At 59.1% G+C, this 18429-nt stretch overlaps 1 protein-coding gene across 1 annotated transcript in view; it reads right to left on the reverse strand.

Moving 5' to 3' along the window:
- Positions 1-3160: 3160 nt before the first annotated feature.
- The window catches only part of SHANK3 (SH3 and multiple ankyrin repeat domains 3), a 51737-nt gene continuing 36468 nt past the window's right edge, over positions 3161-18429 (reverse strand). Inside the window, 2 exon segments of the mRNA XM_043882654.1 lie at positions 3161-5698; positions 15214-17467. Coding sequence (XP_043738589.1) covers positions 5104-5698; positions 15214-17467 — 2849 coding nt within the window. The 3' untranslated portion in view covers positions 3161-5103.

The following is an 18429-nucleotide window of genomic DNA, read 5'->3' on the forward strand; positions in this document are numbered from 1 at the left end:
CAGGAAGTTACCATTTTCTCTACATGACTGTCCCCAAATCTACTCTCCCTGCAGGTCAGAAGGTCTTGTCTCTCTTATTACAAAGCCAGAACATGCCTTTCATCTTTATTTACTAGGAAGTGACAAGGACTTAACCCCCTGGTGAGGAGCAGGATGATTTAATTTCCTTACTTGAGTTCAGTATTCATTATTTCCCTTCCTGTCAGGCAAGAGGTTTTATTTCCCTGATAAAAATGCAATCAGATCTCAAGAGTATCAACTATTTGAGCGGGACAAGCTTTTCATCCCTGCTGCTGCATGTCACCCTGAGTGTGGGGGGGCGGATCTGTCTCCCCTCCACCGGTTTCAGGGCTCTCGGGTGCCGTGTCTGTTAGGGGCCTCTAACTCCCCACACCTGAGTGTCACAGGACTTGTGTCTGCTACTGGAGTTTCAGGAGGATTCTTCTCCCATACATAAGTTTCCAAGGTGTCTTTCTGTCTCTTTCTCATCGCAGGTGGCCTCACCTCCTCTATCCGAAGGTCTGCAATGTCCTATTTTACCTACCTGAGAACTTGCTTATTTTAACTCAGTAATAGATTGTGCCTGATAAAGTAATCAAAAAAGACTGATGAAAATATAGTTCAAGAAATGGCAGCAGGAATTCAATGGGTGATGTTACAGTTTTGATTGTTAAAGATTATCTAGGTGTTTTTACAGGATTTTGATGGGCATAAAATTGAAATGGTATTTAGATTCATGTGAATCATGTAACAGAATGATGTAACCATTTATTTTAAATGTCAACATGTACAATTTTCTGGAAATCATAACGTTTGCAAACTTGTTTGACAGCTTTTTAAAATATAAGATGAAAATGTAAGATAAAAGCTTCAAAATGGAAAGGGGTACCCAGATTTTCAAAACATTTAGGCGTTATGCAATAACAAAGTTTGAAGATCCAGTGTCTAGATTTTAGAAGAAAACTATTGTGTGACTCTGCAGAGCAGCAGCCACTTCTGACTGTTAAACAGGTTCCAGTCCCTGCTCCCAGCCACAGGGTCAGACATGCAGAGCAGCGGGTTTAGTTGTGTCGTTAAATCTAATGGAAGAGTGACTTCGTCTGCCTTCTCCACACTGTTCTGAAGAGCAAAGGAGAGACGTGAAGGTACAGGACAGTTAGGCTTCTGGGACCACAGGATGGGGTCTCAGTGGCTCCTGGTGGCTTGGCTCAGGCCAAGGTGGAGATCCCAGCACGGGGGGCAGGGCAAGGGGTCTCCCCAACCTGAGGCTCCTTCTCCCAGTTCTCGAGCTCCACCCTCCCCAGTCCCGCGAGCCCCCCTAGCTTCCCCAGCCTCCTTCCCGCCCTGGCTCCCTCTGCACGCCCCACCCTGGGCCAGCCCATGCCCACCCCCAGCCCGGCCCCAGCCGGCTCCCACTTGCCCTGCCTCACTTCTCCCATCCTGCTAACTCCCACCCACCCTGTTATTCTCCAGCATATGATTCTCCCTGCAGAGCAGGACCTTCCTCATCCACCCAGCCTCAGTGCCCTGAGCTGCCCACAGGACCTGAAGGGTGGTCAGCAGTGAGGGCCACCTGCAAAGCGCTCTCTGCTCCAGGCTGCAGACAGAGTGCTGGTGAGATGCTTAGGGCCCCTGAGGGGATAAAGCTGGGACATTCTGAGGTCATGAGGGGGCAGGAGGAGGCAGGGAGTCCACCGATCTGAGTGAGAAAGTGTCTGCCCAGAGGCACTGGGAGGCTGCAGCTCACTCAGCGCCATGACCCTCTGCCATCCCACCACCTGCTTCTCTGATCAAGGCTTCTCTCGCCAAACCCAGGTCTTGAAGGTTCTGACTCATTTTCTGAGGCACTGAGGTACCTTGTGACCCGTAGGATATCCATCTTCTCCCCAGGACCCGGGGCCAGCATGGCAATGCCATTTCCATGCCATGATCCCGCTGCCATGCCTGCTGGACTGGCCCCAAGTTCCAGGCCCGGTTCCCGGACACGGGGTACCACGTGCGGCTCAGAGGAGACCGACCCCCAGGTGCCAGAATGCTCGGGCACGGAGGACTCAGAGACCCCCCTCTGCCTCCACATTTGGACCCTCCCAGGTCCCCACTTCCTTCTAGGCCACTTCTGTGGGACAACCACAGTTTCCAACTCAAAAATGAAGCCAAAAACGTGAAAATATGAAAATTAGAAATTGTGGGGTTTTCTAGACAGATCTCAAGCCTCTCTCAAGGTGCCACTGCCAGTGGTCACCATCTCAGTCTCACAAGGGCCTCTGCCTTCCTGAGCAGGCCTTCCTGACATCCACCAGCTTCTCAGAGCTGCTCTGCCTTCCTGCCCGCCCTGGGTAAAGACACCCGAGTCCACTCCCCTTCTGCACACAAGGCTTCACTCCATCCACCGTTCTTATCCTTCCTGAGATCTTCTCGCTTCCCTGGAGGCCTCACCCAGGCCCCATCCTAAGTCGAGGTCTACATTTGCCATGTGCGATGTTCATACTCCACCTTGACCCAGAGTGGAATAGCTCTGCATGCACTGCCCTCCTAGAACACTACCAGGTGCCCAGCTGGTCTGATGGCCCATTTCATGGCTCCCTCTGGGTCTCTTTTGTCCACTCGCCTCACTATGCCTCCCCCGTCACTGTTTGAGGTGCCCCTGCCCTTCCTGGGAGCTACTACCCTGCCCACCAGGTACCATACAGGATTTGCCACATCAATGGCTGGTGGCAGCTGGCTCAAGGGGAGAAGATCTGAACTTGGGCAGAAGCTGTTGGGGCAGGGGAGCACAGGTAGACAGGAGAGGGTTCAAAGGCAGGAGCAGCAGAATTCAGTGACACCTGGACACGAGCAGGAAAAGTGGACAGAGGCTACAGAGGGTACGCAGACTTCTAGCTCAGGAGGGTCACTCACTGGGCTGATGATCAGAAAGAGAGGCTCCCAGTTCAGGAAGCACGGGCTCAGGTCCAGCACGACTCAGAGAGAGCGAGGCACAAAGAAGCCAGGCATGTGGACATGGAGGTCAGCAAAGAGACCGGGTCAGAGACAGGATCTGTAGGTCATCAGTGCAGGCAGCCAAATGCCTGCTGAGGGCCAGGGAGGTTTGTGTGACCCGTCCAAAGGAGGGCAAAGTCTGTGCTTCCAGTAACTCCTCAAGTAGGCAACTGAGAAATGGTTTCATTTCTTATAAATTTATTACATAATATTATAATTATTATCAATAATAATAATATAAGAAACATAGATCTCTGTGGGGTGTATCACAACGTCAGGGTCAAGAGGCCTCGGGGCTGGAGCAGGGGGAGAACCCCCCACGTGGAGCTCCGTACAAAAGGAGGGGCGAAGCAGAACTGACCCTGTAAAGTTAAAAACCCAAACTGAACGGAACCAAAACCCACAGGTGAGTGAGACGAGTGTGTATGTGGCAGTCTGTTACAGTGACTGCTGCTGTGTGTGTGACCTGGTCTGTTGGTGAAAGGGTTACTGGGTGTGAATCTGCCCAGGGAATGGAGCCGGTGGGCCGGGGTGCGGCGGGTGGGCACAGACCGGCGTGCCAAGCCCCTGGGCTGTGAAAACTTCTGTTTTCTGGGTTTTTTAATTTTTATTAAAAAAAGCTAGAAATATAAACAGAAACTCGTGAGTGACGTGGATGGAGCTTAGTCCAGACTCCAAACCCTAGGTTTAAAAACATCCCGGGCCCCCCACCCCACAGGTCATTGCTGAGTGTGAGGAGTCACAGTAAGGGGGGCTGGGGTGCCCACTGGGGTCTTTGCCTCTCCCCAAGGCTCGCAGTGGCCTGACTCTAGGGGTGCCCCTATGATCCCCCCTAGAAGCCCAGCGGGGGCGGAGCATTGCCTCCAAGGGCCCTTGGGGGCCTCTCCCAAGCAGCAAGGCTTCACCAAGAAGGCCCACTCAGGCTCCGCGAGGCTCTGGAGGGACAAACTGGGCAAACAGCAGGTCCCAGGGTGCAAGACGACCTCTGACTTTCTTTGGAAGTGGAGACGGGGTGCTTTCACAGGCACACACCCATGCACGCACCCTGTGCAAGCTTCCGAAGCCCCCACACTAGTCCAGAGTGACCCCTTGGGACCACCCTCCAGTCAGGCACACAAGGGGCTCCAATGCACTCAGTCGCACCCCGAGTTTCACACACTCGCACATGTGCGCACACACACACAGGGCGGAACTGGCGACTTCAGGTCTGAGGCAGGGGGGCGTCTCTGCTGTAGTCGCCCAGCAGCGTGGACAGGAGGCTAGACCCCTGCTGGAGGGGGGACCCTGTGAGGGAGCCGGCCGGGGGCAGGTGCCAGGGGGCCCTGCGCCCACACCGCCCCCGGCCGGCTCTCCCGGGCCGCGTGACCGCGTGAGCGCCCGCAGGAGTCGCTGCCTGCCGCCCCTCCTCCACGCAGCACCTGAAGGGTCGGTGGGGAACACCATAGCTCAGCGAGGGGAGGGGGCCCAGTGGGGCCCCGGGGCGGGCACGAGGACCCTGGCCAACCCCAGACCAGCTGGAGCGTCCCCTGCCCCATGTGGGGTGGCAGTGGCAGTTGAGGGGCCAGAGATGGAAGACTGGGCAGCCGCAGCGGAACCGGGGGCTGGAGGGGAGGGGAAGGGAAGCTATTAAGGACAGAGATATTTGTTCCTTTTCTTGTTCCAAATATAGAGTGGATTAAAATATGCAAAACAGGGGGCTCCTTGGCCCCCAACCGAGAACCCCAATGTCTCCCCCCTCCCCCCGAGTCACCAAGGCGTGTCTTGACCTCGCATGCTGGACTAGGTCACCCCCTCTGGGAAAGTAGCCGCCGGGAGCTCAGCGGGAGATGGCCAGGCTGGAGCGCCCCGCCCCCGCCCCCTCCCGCTCCAGCCCCCCACGGCCCGCGCCCTTCCCGACCGTGTGCTGGGTGGGGCTCGACGGCCTGGGAGGGCGCTAAGCAATGTACAGGGCAAGTCTCCGAGCGACAGCGAACAGGACGATTCATGCAACATTCCTGGCCCGGGCGCCGTTAGGGTAGGGGCTGGGGAGTGGGCCGAGCCCGCAGCCCGGGGCGGGGATGGGGAGGCTGAGGGGGAGCCCTGCCCGCAGGGCGCGGCCGGGGCGTGGGGAGGGGGCGGGGGGCGTCAGCTGCCGTCCAGCTGCCTGAGCGCGCGCTCGATGTTCATGCGGTGGCCCACGCGCGTGACGCCCAGCTCCACGAAGTCGTCCTTGGTGAGCGCCGGCAGGTGCGCGCCCTCGATCTCGTGGTCCTCGAAGCGGTCGCGGTGCTCGCCCAAGTGGATGCTCTCCAGCCAGTCGCCCACGTCGAACTTGCTCCAGAGTTGCAGGGGCTTTTGCTGGAAGGGCCGGCGGGGGCTGGGGGCCCCGGGGCCCGGGCCGGGCGCTGGCGAGGGCAGCGGCGAAGGCGAGGGCGAGCGGCTGCGCGCGCTCACGCTGCGCACCACAAAGCGCACCTCCTTCGGCTCGTGGGGGATGGAGAGGCTGGACGACTTGAGGATGGTGGGGGGCGTGAGGCCGAAGGGCCGCCCCGCGCCCCCCGCCCCCGCCCCCAGCCCCTCCACCCGCTCCAGCGACGCGGGCTTCACCGGGCTCGGGGCGCGCCGCGCCACAGGGTAGCGGCCGCCTGGCCGCACGGGGTAGGAGGGCCCGCCGCCCGGGCCCCCGGGGCTGCGCTGCTGCGCTGAGATGGTGCTCAGCTCACCGAGGCTGCTGAAGAGCCTGCGGAGGGAGAAGGGGTCAAGGCCAGGTGAGGGGTACCAGGCAAGGTGGGGCCGGGCGGAGGGGCGCGGGGCCAGCGGCCAGGAGGACGCTGGGGGCGGGGCTGGGACTCGGCGGGGTAGCCTTAGGGTCAGAGGGAGAAAGGAAGATAGGATCCTGTGGTTACTCTGGCCTGGCCCCCAGAGTCAGAGTCAGTGCCCTGCTGGGGGACGGGGAGCCCTAGACTGAATGGCCCCCTCTACTCCATGGGGGTTCGGAGAGCAGGCTGCCTGAGCAAGGACAGCCTCTGGGGCAAAGGGCTGACCCTTCCATTTCTGACAGCGTGAGACACCGGCTCTGGACACCGCCCCATCCACCCATACCCCAGAGAGCAAGACTGGCAGTACCCCTCACCACTCCCCACTCTGTTATCATGAGACCCAGAAAGACCTGGGCCGGCTGCAGGGCTGGCTGAGTCGTGATAAAGGCTGGTGGCAGCACAAGACTGAACAGTCCATGAGGTCTGAGACAGACACCAGGCGGCGTTCACACCCACAGAGGGCAGCAGCGCGTGCAGGACAGGCGTGAGGCAGCGGTGCACCCGTGACACGCAGCCTCGCCGCAGAGCAACACGCAGCAGCAGCCACGTATGTCACATACATGCAGCAGCAGCGGCAGACGCGGCAGCGGCCTGCCCACGACAGTGACAAGCAGCATATGTGCACAAGCAGCACACACTCACACACACGCGCGCAGATGGTCTTCACTTCCCAGCATCACCTGACAGGACCCAGGCCTTCAGCCCCTCCACCCCCCAGCATGGCCGTGGTGGGAGGCCCGACGGGGAGGACTCCTCCGGAGAAAACCCAGTCCTGCATCCCACATCGCCCCCGCCCACTTTCTCTCCCTATCCCCTGCTGTGGCCAAGGGAAGCCTGGGGGAGGGGGTGGCGGCAGCGGCACTGGAGCCCCACGAGGCCAAGCACAGCAGAGATCCAGGCTGGCAGCGCACGGAGGGTGAGAGGCATGGGATGCGCATGCTCACTTACACAGCCGGCGCTCGGGACCACCGCGCAGCTAGACAGAGCAGCCACATGCAGATGGGCAGGAGAGAGCGATGAGAGAGAGAGTTAGCGCCGGGGCGCGAGCAGGGCGCAGCCCAGCAGGACCACAGTGCACGGCCAGCCAGGCGCAGGGGCCCGCTGGCCAGACACCCAGGGAGGGAGGCCCCGGGGCAGTGGGCCGGTGCAACGGGAGGGAGCACGCTGGAGCTGCAGGGCGAGGGGAAGTCCAGACCAGACGTGGGCGGGTCTGGGTGGGCTTCTGGCCCACCTGTGACCTGTTCCCCGCCTGGGGCCCTCACCCACAGGCTTTACTCAGAGCCCTGAGAGCCAGATGCCAAGCTGACACCTGACTCTTGGGGTGCGTTGTGACCCCGTGTGCTGCGCCGGCCTAAGGGCTTCTCTCCAGCTGCCGGCCCACCTCCCTGTCTCTGCCTGAACTGGGCTAAGGACCCCTCCCCCGGGTTCCCCCACTTTTGTGCCATCCTGACTGGCGCCTGCCCCACATTGCGGAGGGCATCCTGAGCATCACTCCTTCCCTGAAAGCAGGTCTTGTCTTTTCCTCTCTCACCGGTGCAAGGTCAGCCTCTCCCAGGAGATCCAGCTCTGTCCTACTCGACCTGGTTTCCGCTGCCTGGCTCCCTCTCCTCAGCCTCTGTCCCCGCTGCCTCACCCAGTTGCTCAGATCCAGAGCAGAGCCTCTTGAAGAGGCCAGACCGTGCTCTCCCCACCCCAGCAGAGAGGGGCTCCAAGAGCACCTGGGTGATGGGCTCAAGGAACAGGCATTGATCATTAGAAGAAACCCTCTTCTCCCCCACATCTGGCCTCCGTGGTACCCCCTGGATTTCAGAGCAAAGTAGGGCGGCAGTGGAGGGGGAAGGACGCCAAGGGGCTGGAGGGAGCCCAAGCGGCAGAGATTGCTAGGGAGGGCAAGGGAGCGGTGCTGGGGACAGCACTCCCGTCCCCCCGCCCAGGCCCCCACACATCCCACCCTGGCCCAGGGACCTGCGTCTCAGGATGGAGTCCTGTGTGGCCCACCCCAGGCGGCTCCTGGAGCAGGGTCAGGAGCCCTCGCAGGAGGTGAGCTGGAGGCCAAGGATGAAGGCGCATTGGCTCAGAAGCGCCAGGGAGACCCTGCCAAGGGGAGATCCTGGGTGTGGAGGGGGGCACCTGCCAGAGGCTAGGGCTGGCGCCAGGAGGTGTGTGAGTGAGGGACTGAAGGGCCACGATCCCCTGGAGCCTCGGGGGGAGAGGGCTCGTTACGCTCCGACGGCCTGTCCCCCGAGGCCCCAGGGCCTGGCAGGAAGTGTCCAGGGACGCCACGGCCAGGGGTCTGCTCCTCCTCCCCTTCCCCTTGGGAACAGGGAACGGCCCACATTGTCCCAGGCCAGGACCCCCAGTGCGTCCCTGGTTGAGCCCACGTTTCCACACCACCTCTGCATAGCCGTCACTGTCCGTCACCACTCTCAGCGTTCTGAGGGCCTCCCTGCCAGGCCCTGACCATAGCACGGCCCAGTCACAGCCCCGCCAGCCTCCCGGAGGGCTTCCAGCCACACAGTCTCTAACACGTGTGCCTCACTAGGCACCTGCACCCCTGGGTGCCTCCTGGTCTTTCTCCAGACAGCTTAGCCAGGCTCCACGGTCCTCAACACCTTTCTCACCAGTGTCTGAGTCTTGTACTATCTGGCTCACTCCTGACGCCTGGACCAGTTAGGTCTGCTGTTGTGCTTCCCCTCCCCTTCCCCAGCCCCTGCAGTTGCCAAGGATGTCAGCAGAATCCCCTTGCTGACCTGTCCACCAGTTTCCCTCTTAGGTGCCCTTCCCCTTCCCCTTCCTTTCTAGATGGATCCCCCAGTTAGTTCGCACTTTCTCCCAGGCCACGTCATCCACTTCCACCCTTTGCTGTAACCAGTGTGTCCACGAATGCCACATGTCAGGCCAAGCCAGTCTCTCCTGAGCTCCAGACCTCTGCTGGGGTCTCCACACATGCTCTCCTCCCCCAGTCCCTCACACACCAGAGGCCTTGGAGTCCCCATCAGCTGCTCCATCTTTTCACCTGCATGGCTCACACGTCACCAACTCCCAGCATTAACCCAGGCCTTTCTCCTCATTCCCCAGCTACCTCTGATCCCAGACCTTTCATGGTCTTGCTCAGGACCTCTTGCCTGGCTTCCTAATTGTTAGCCTTGACTCCTGGTACCTAGCTCAAAGCCAGGAACACAATATGCATGGCGGAAAAAAATGCTACAAAACAAGAGCAACGTGATGTGTCACTCTCAGGCTTGACTGCCGGTCAACCCAGTGGTGCCAACAGGCAAGAAAAAGCCCACCCCAGCCCTGGCCTCTGCCTGGAACTTTCTGCCACTACACTCACGCAGGGCAGGTCTAGGCCTGAGGCCTCCTGCAATCTAAGAGCCTCATAGAGGGAAGTGACCCTCAACAGGAGCACAAACGACACAGGCTGTGAGCATCATGGGGCACCCTCTCTGCTCTCACTCCAGCCCTAACTTCTCACTGCCCGCACTAGCTCACGGCTCCAACCTTGACACACTCCAGACACCCCTGGGCCCCTCCTCTGTGACCCCTTCCCACTCCTCCAGTGGAGTTCATGGCTCCTGAGGCCCTGATCACGTCTCCCACAAACACACTTCACAGGTCCACAACCAGTGAGGACCTCCTCAAGGACGGAGCACATCCTGGCCCCTGTGTCCTGCACTGGCCAGCACACAACAGGATCCAGTTTCAAAAGGGCAAGTCCTGTTGGCCTTGAGGCACCTGCAGTCACGTCAGGCTCCAGCCAGACTCCTGGATGTGAGCAGGACAGGGCTCACAGCGGGTCCCCCAGGCGGGGTTTCTCCATCGTAGCAGAAATGTGCATCTTCTGTGGGATGATAACTAGTGATCCCCTAAAGAAACTGTCTGAGACCACAGCACACCGCACATCAGAAGTTCTGAGAAGTACTGCTGAAAAGAAACCTTGTCAACTTTGTGTCCAAAGCTATTTCACCATGAATCTTTTTAGGTAAAATCAGATGTGCGGGGTCAGACAGGAATAAAACTGAGAGCCAGATCAGAACTGAGTATTGCTGTGGGGCTCAGAGACAGGCAGCCCTGAGGACACAGGCGGGATTCAGATCCAACCACGGGGTCTGGAAGACAGAGGGAGCTTAGAGCGGATGTGGGGCTCTGCAAAGATGCTCTGCTTGTCAGGCTAGACTGAGAGCTAGAAGCATAGAGACAGAGCTGGTCTGGGATCACAGTTTCAAGCAGCCAAGTCCATGGGCCTTCCGGATGCATTTCCACAAGTTACCAAGCTTCAAGGCCTTGACGTAAGGGATAACCTCTCCTTCCCCTTCTGAGATCTCTTTAGATCTCCAGGCCACAGAGTGTCTTGTGGCTAAAGGGACACAGAGCCTGGACTGAGCTGTCAGTGGAGAAGGTGGACAGAGCGAGTACTTCTTCCCTTGTGGTGTCTCTCTGGTGAGGAGACGGGCAGGCCTGGGAGGGAACATATGGGGGCCAGGCGACAAGGCTCGGGGGTGTGACCCACCAAATGGCTGTGGCAACTGCCCTCGAGCTTCAGCTAGGATCAGTCCCAGAAGGAAATAGCCCCACCTGGACCCCAGAACTTCCTACATTTGGGACATGTCTCCAACAGACAGTGTCAGCAGCAGTTTTGTTATGACGTGAGAAATGAGGGCCACACTCTAGCCACTGCTGGCTGCAAAGCAAGAGCTGCCGAGCAGCCCCAGTAGGCAACACAGCCACTGCAGCCACACAGGGGGCTGACTGCATGTGGCCACAGCATCTCCTGCTCAGCCACCCGCCAGTGGCCGGAAGTAGAGGGCAAGGCAGTGGGCCCACTCCAGAAGGCCGTGGTTTCACCCAGGGCTGAGGGCAAGAAGGAGACACAGGAGGGAGGAAGGAAGTGTGATCAGGAGCAGAAGGGAACACAGAGGGAAGTGGGGAAGGAAGGGCAGGGCACACAAGGGGTTAAGGCCAGCGGGCCGGCCAGGTGGCACTGACTGGGCTCAACTGTAGTGACTTCAGAATCCATATGCTGTTTGTTATACACCGGTTGATAAACAAAGGTGCTGGTCTATAGAACGAACACACGTGCATTTCTGCATGAGGGAAATCATTGTTCAGTTGTGACCCCATGGACTACAGCACGCCAGGCTTCCCTGTCCTTCACCATCTCCTGAAGTTGGCTCAAACTCAAGTCCATTGAGTTGGTGATGCAATCCAACTATCTCATTTTCTCTCACCCCCTTATTCTCCTGTCCTCAATCTTTCCCAGCATCAGGGTCTTTCCAGTGTGTTGGCTCTTCGCATCTGGTGGCCAAAGTATTGGAGCTTCAGCTTCAGCATCAGTCCTTGCAGTGAATATTAAGGGCTGATCTCCTTTAGGATGGACTGGTTGGATCTCCTTGCAGTCCAAGGGACTCTCAAGAATCTTCTCCAGCAATACAGTTTGAAAGCATCAATTCTTTGGTGCTCAGCCTTCTTTATGATCCAACTCTCGCATCCACATATGACTACTAGAACAACCACAGCTTTGATTATATGGACCTTTGTCAGCCAAGTGATGTTTCTGCTTTTTAATACATTGTCTAGGTTGGTCATAGCATTCCTTCCAAGGAGCAAATGTCTTTTAATTTCATGGCTGCAGTCATCGCCCGCAGTGATTTTGAAGCCCAGGAAAAAAAAAAAATCTATCACTGTTTCCATTTTTCTGTATCTATTTGCCATGAAGTGATGGGACTGGAGGCCATGATCTTCATTTTTTGAATGTTGAGTTTTAAGCAAGCTTTTTCACTCTCCTCTTTCACTTTCATCAACAGGCTCTTTATCGCCTCTTTGCTTTCTGCCATTAGGGTGGTATCATCTGCATGTCTGAAGTTGTTGACAGTTCTCCTGGCAATCTTGATTCCAGCTTGATTCCAGCCAGCATTTCACATGATGTACTCTGCATATAAGTTAAATAAGCAGGGTAACAATATACAGCATTGACTTACTCCTTTCCCAATCTGGAACCAGTCTGTTGTTCCATGTCTGGTTCTAACTGTTGCTTCTTGACCTGCATACAGGTTCCTCAGGAGACAAGTAAGGTAATCTGGTATTCCCTGGTATTCCCATCTTTTTAAAGAATTTACCATGGTTTGTTTTAATCCACACGGTCAAAAGCTTTAGTGTAGACAATGAAGCAGAAGTAGATGGTTTTCTGGAATTCCCTTGCTTTCTCTATGATCCAATGGATGTTTGCAATTTGATCTCTGGTTCCTCTGCCTTTCCTAAATCCAGTTTGAACATCTAGAAGTTTTTGCTTCACGTACTGTTGAAGCCTAGCTTGAATGATTTTGAGCATTACCTTGCTAGCATGTGAAATGCGTGCAACTGTACCGTAGTTTGAAGATTCTTTGGCATTGCCTTTCTTTGGGATTGGAATGAAAACTGACCTCTTCCAGTCCGGTGGCCACTGCTGAGTTTTCCAAATTTGCTGACATATTGAGTGCAGCACTTTCACAGCATTATCTTTTAGGATTTGAAATAGCTCAGCTGGAAGTCCATCACCTCCACTAGCTTTGTTTATACTAATGCTTCCTGAGGCCCACTTGACTTCACACTCCAGGATGTCTGGCTCTAGATGACAAGGCAAGAATACAAAGAACTGTACAAAAAAGGTCTTAGTGACCCAGATAACCACAATTATGTGGTCACTCACCTAGAGTCAGACATCCTGGAACGTGAGGGGAATTACTGCACATTAACACTGTGTCTGTCACCAGAAGGGGTTTAATGACAGAGACTCCAGATTATAGTGGACAAAGAGCAGGGCTTGAGGTCAGATGCCACCATTTACTGGCCGGAATGGACCTCCTTAGAACCTCAGTTGTATTGTCTGGAAAATGGAGGTTACATTAGTATCCATCTAACAGAAAGGCAGTGAAGACGAAGTAACATGACTTGGTCTCTTCCAGTGCAGAGCATGCTTATAATTTTCCCATAAGGACTCTAAGAGTCCACCTGCTGACCTGACAGAGTACCTGGTCACCCTCACTATTTCACAAGGGATGAACTGAAGTTCACTGAGGCTAAGTGGTTTGTCCAAGACTACAAACTCAGATGCAACCTGCTGAGGGTTGATATCCAGGGCCATCTGACCCAGGCCGATGTCAGGGAACAAGGTGAGTTGCTAAAGCTGATGAATGCCGTGGCACGAGGGAGTCCCCTATTTCAGGCTTGCTAGCACCTGGTACCTCTAGGAATATCACCCGAGTCCCCTTTGGATACCACCCCACCCCCACTTTAGCACCTGTCCAGTAGCTGGGCTGACCACAAGCCCTGACCTCTAAGACAGCATATGATGCAGGCCTGGCCAACAGCAGCCCTACATCTCCCTGACTCGAGTGACCATTTCAGGGGACACAGGGAACCCACATGAAGCCAATGGGAGCCTGGGATTTTGCAGGAACTCCTGAGAGAAAGAGGCTCACTCTGCCATGGGCCTGTAGAGCAGATGGAATATAAAATCTGGAACAGCTGGCCTTGCCCCAAACCCCACATCCAAAGGAAACACACACAGGTCCTGATGCAACCCGGAGCCACTGGACGAGAGAGCCTTGCCACGACAAATGGAAAATGCTGAAGACGATCATGGGAGGCGTGGCAGGAGGTTCAGCTGAGAGACCACGTCCTTCAGCCCCACGGGAGCCCACGGAACAAAGATGGGACCTGGGCTGCCCTGAGCGCAGCTCTGGGTCTCAACAGCCAGCAAACCTCAACCAAGTGTCTCTCCTGTGGCATCTGTCCTAAGCTGCCTGCCTAGACCTCAGATCACAAAAGACAGCGCTTGCATTTGGCAGATGTTTTATTAAGGCCTGCATTGTGCCAGGCATGGTGCTACCCACTGTCAATGGCCTTAATTTTCATCAGGACCAAGGGGCACAAAGGAGTGGAGGGGCTGGTGGAGGGAGGAGAAGCAGAGAGTGAAGATGGGGGCTGGTCCAGGCTGCATCAGGGAACCCCCACCTTCAGGGGTCTATTCCTGAGAGGCCTGGGCTGCTCACTCCAACTGGACACCCCAGGCCACACCCGTAACACCCTCTCTAAGGGCACTTTAAACATTGTCCTGGTAGGAATAAGGCTTTCACATTCAACTGGGAGTTGGAAGAGGTGAAAAGTGGGGAGGGCCCCAGAGCCAGCCCGGGATGACAGGAGCTGGAGGGTAGCTCCCCAAACCACTTAGGAGAAGCATCACTAGTTTCCCAAGCCCCCACCTATCTTTTGAGTCCTTAGCCGGGAAAAAGGTAGATTGGACAAGCCCTTGTGAGTAAGACCTGGATCCCCTCACTGCTTTGTGGACTCTGCCTTCCAAGGCTGGCAAGAAAGACTCACTAGGTTGGTCACATGGTGGCAAGGAGGAGGAGTCAGGAGGTGGTACCCGACGTGATACCACAAAGCTAGAAGTGGGGGAGAGCCGCCAGGGCGCAGAAGGCAAAAGCAGACAAGGGTTGACTGGGGGTGACCAGTTCTGACTCAGACCAGCTCTCCTACCAGCATCCATGGAGCCCACAGCCCCAAGGAGGTCCTCTCTGGGGTAGACTCCTGGGAATGAGGTCCTCAAGGGAAGAGCCAAGGGATGAGCCTGGAGGCTGTGACAGCTGACTCCGAGCCAGAGCAGCCCCCCAGCCCCTCCCCCATGCCCAGAGCACCACGTGGCCTCTCTAAGTCCCCATCTTGTGTAGGCGGTGGGTGGGGAGGCCAGAGGAATGAGTAAGGTACAGGGAAGAAGCAGATGGAGGTGCAGAGAGAGAGGATGCTTTCCATCTAATAATGGCTTCTTAATGCACTCTGAAAATCACGCACAGGAATCGGTATTTGAGGGACTCTGAGGCAGTGCTGAGAGACAGAAATGTTTCTGAGGCAGAAAACAGGAAATTGGTGGTGAGTCTTAGCAGGAAAAGGATCCAGTGTACTCTTAAGTCTCAAAAGATGGTACCAACTGCATGGGACAGCCACATGGCCACAGAGAGGATGGAGGGGTTGGTAGTGGTTTGCACAGGGCACCAAGAAGTCAAACAGCTGGGGTTGGGGGGCAGCGACAACTTTAGAGTGGACCACAGGAGGACCCTTAATGGTAGAGGCACCTATGGTCGAGAGAGAGTCCTTGGGGGTCCGGGGGCACAGAGCCTCAGGGGGCTGTGGAGGTGCTCACGCCCAGCCTTCACTGCCAGCACCAACAGGGATGCAGAGAAGAGCACCTCTGACATCTCAGGTCCCTGAAAGAGCCTTGGGTCTCAGACAGACAAGGCCAATAAAGGACAGAGGGGTGGACAGGAGAGCACAGGGCAGGGTGTCACGGACAGGTGACAGAGGGGACGGGATGGGCGGCGGGGGGGACAGAGCCACAGAAGGACGGGAGGAGGGCGGGGCGGGGCGGACGGGACAGGACCCTCCCCACTGCCCTGCTCACCGAGCTGCCGCGATGGGAGACTTCTTGGCGGGGTCCAGCAGGCCGCCCAGGCCGCCGGCCGGCTCCTCCCCCAGGGAGCGGGTGTCTTTGTTCAGCTGCTGCAGGCGCGAGCTGAGCTCAGTGATCACAGTTGGCTTGTCGTCTTCGGGCCCAGGGAGCCCCCGGCTCTCGACGGGGTCCCCCCACAGCTTGGACCTTCTCTGGAAGAGGTAGCGAGGGCGAGCAGGCCCGGCAGCAGAGGCCAGCCCGGCGGTGGCGGCGTGGTGCTGCTGAGCCATGAGCTCACTGTCGGAGGACTGCTTCAGCAGCGGGTCCCTGAAGGTCACCGGCCCCTTCCCCAGCGGGGACTTGAGCTTGGGCTTGGGAGGCACTGGTGGCTTCTCGAGTAGAAAAGTATGTCCGTCAGCGAAGGAGGTGTGGGTGTCCGTGAGTTCCCCACTCTCCGAGCTCAGGGTGGACATGCTGGACACGGTGGAGATGGTGCTCGTGGTCTCCAGGTGGGGGTCGCTGGAGCTGCGCGTGTCGGCCTCCTCTACCCCCGAATCCGCCGCGGACTCCGGGGCGGGCGGCGGCTCGGTGCTCGGCTTCCCTGAGGCCGGGCCTGGCACCGTGGTGGGCGAGGGGCCTGGGCCGGGGAGTGGCGTGGCCAGCAGGACCCCGTTGGCAAACTCTTCGGGAGGCGGCACAAGTCCGATGCGGGCCAGCTCCTCTCTGGTCTCCTCGTCGCTGGAAGACAGCTGGGCTGGCGGCAGGTTCACAGCGAATACCAGCTCCGGCTCCTCCTCGGAGCTGCCCTGGCCGGGCCCGGAGTCAGCGGGGGCACTGCCGGGGGGCTGGGCCCGGGGGCTCGGCAGGGGCTCTGTGACCACAGCGGACTGTGTGGGGGCCGGGGCCAGCTCCGGGGTGCCAGGGCGCTGCTCTTCGGCCCCCAGCCCACTGGGCTCCTGCCCGTTGCTGGTGGCGTGCACGACGATGAGGCCGGCGGGCCGCTGCAGGGACGTGTCCAGGACGCTGAGGATCATGGATTTCTTGTCCTCCGGGGACTTGCGCTCCTCCCGGGGCACCTTCTCGGGCTCCCTCCGCGCAGGCACAGGAACCCAGGCTGGGCTCCTGGGGGAGAAGGCTGGCGAGGCCAGAGGCCCTCGCTCCGAGTCCCGGGCCTGCACATCTACAAACAAGGGCCCGGGCCGGTCGGTGTCGGGGCTGTGCACAGGTGTAGGGGACCGGGAGGGCGCCTGGGACGCCAGAGCCCGCTCGCGAGCCGCCAGGGCCAGGGCCAAAGGCGAGCTGGGGTCCAGAGGTTTGCCGGTGAGCGGGTGGATGAAAGTGGAGCCGGAAGGCCCAAGGCTTGGGCCGCTAACCAATGGCTTCAGAGCAGAAACTGGGGAGGGCAGCAGCAGGTCACGGCCGGTGGTGGTGGCGCCGGTTCCCAGAAGGCGCTCATCGATGGAGCGGGAGGGCTGCAGGGAGGGCATGTCCGCGGTCGGAGCGCTGCCCTCGATGGCACCCACAGACAGGAACACGGTGGAGCGCCGCCGCTCCTCCAGCCGCCGGTCCTTGCTTGGGGCCGGGCCGCCAAACGCCAGCCCGGGGCCGTCTCCGGGGCCGTAGTCGAGACCGCTGGGCCGCGGCCCGCGGTGCGTCGGGGAGGGCTCCCTGGCGAAGCTGCCGACGCCCGGGCCGGGGCTGCCCACGGCCAGGGCCGCGCGCTCCTGCGCATCCTCCACCTGCAGCTGCTTCACCAGAGGGCTCTTGCGGCGCTGAGGTTTCGACGGCGCAAAGAGGCTGGCGCTGAAGGCGCCCAGGTTGGCGTAGGGGCTGTCGGGGCCCGGCGGCCGTGGCCGCCGCTTGGGGCGTTCCGGCGGGGTGGCCGCTGGCGGGGGCCGAGAGGCGTCGGCCGCCTCGGGCGCCGAGTCCTGCAGGATGATCATGGAGCGCGCGCGCTTCTGCCGCTCCGGGTAAGGCAGCGGACCCAGGGCCGCGCCTGAATCATACAGGCCCGGGGCGCCCGCGCCCAGGCGTGCCTCCAGGCCGGGTTTGAAGCTGGAGCGCACGGTGTCGTAGGCGCGGCCGGGAGGCGGAGGTGGCGAGAAGGCAGGGGGCGGCCCAGAGTCAAAGTAGTAGGGGGCGGGAGGGGGCGGCGGCGCGGTCTGCGGAGGGGGCGGGATGCCACGGCCCTCGCGCACCGTGTCCTGCATCGACGTGCTCCTCGGGAAGCGCCCCTCCAGCAGGGACGCCAGCTTCTCGTCCTCCCCTGCAGACAGAGGCCCTGGTGAGCCCAGCCGTGGCCCCGAGGGCCAAGGCCTGCGAGTAGGCCCCTCCGGACCCGGGGGCCTGCCCTCCCCCCACCCCCGGGGGCAACCCAGATCCCGGCGCAAAGGCGTCTTCAACATCTGCTAGAGCTGCTGGCCTGCCCGCCGGAGGACGGAGTCAGGGTGGGCGTGGGCACTAGGGTTACAGAGCGGAGGGAGGCTCAGGGAGACACGGAGAGCCCAGGGCAGGGGGTCTGAGCAACGTCCTCAGTCTGGACTGGTCCCGGAAGGCCAGGCTCTGCACCTCAAGCCGGGTGTCGGGTTGGTAGGGCTCCTGCGGACTGGGGAGAGGGATGGGTTCAAATACAGGGGAGAGGAGGGCCCAGCGGCAGAGGCTCTGAGAGAAGACTCCAATTCTGACCCATGGACAGGGCCCAAAGACAGCAGCCCCGCGCCACCCCCACCCCAGCAGTGGGGACAGAACTGCAGAGAAGGGTGAGGGGTGGTTGGAGCAGGCCTTCCTGCCCAAGACTGAGCAAGGCCTCCTCTCAGAGCCACCAGCAGCGGAATAAGCAGGTGTCACTAGGAGGCCCTGGTGGCACCCGGGGTTGGAGGAAGGGAAACAGTCAGATATGAGGGGGAACTCTCCCAAGCAGGAGTGATTCACTGCAGGCAAGGGGGCAGCAGGACTGTGGCCAGGAAGAGGGAGCTGATGCCCGGGTGAGTGGTGCTCTGTGAAGAGACAGGTCCAAAGAGGCTCCATCCTAGCGACCGATGGGCACTGGGCTGGGGGAGGCTGCCAGGAGGTCACCGCCACAGCCCTTGTCGTTCAAACACTAAGTCGTGTCCAATTCTTTGCAACCCCGTGAACTGCCATAGCCCTAGTGGCAGAAATTCGGGAAGGCTGGGCAGAGGAGAGATGGCAGGCTGAGCGCCTGACCCACGTTCCAGTCTGACTCCTTAC

The sequence above is a fragment of the Cervus elaphus genome, chromosome 22 (assembly GCF_910594005.1).
Source record: "Cervus elaphus chromosome 22, mCerEla1.1, whole genome shotgun sequence".
NCBI lineage: Eukaryota > Metazoa > Chordata > Mammalia > Artiodactyla > Cervidae > Cervus > Cervus elaphus.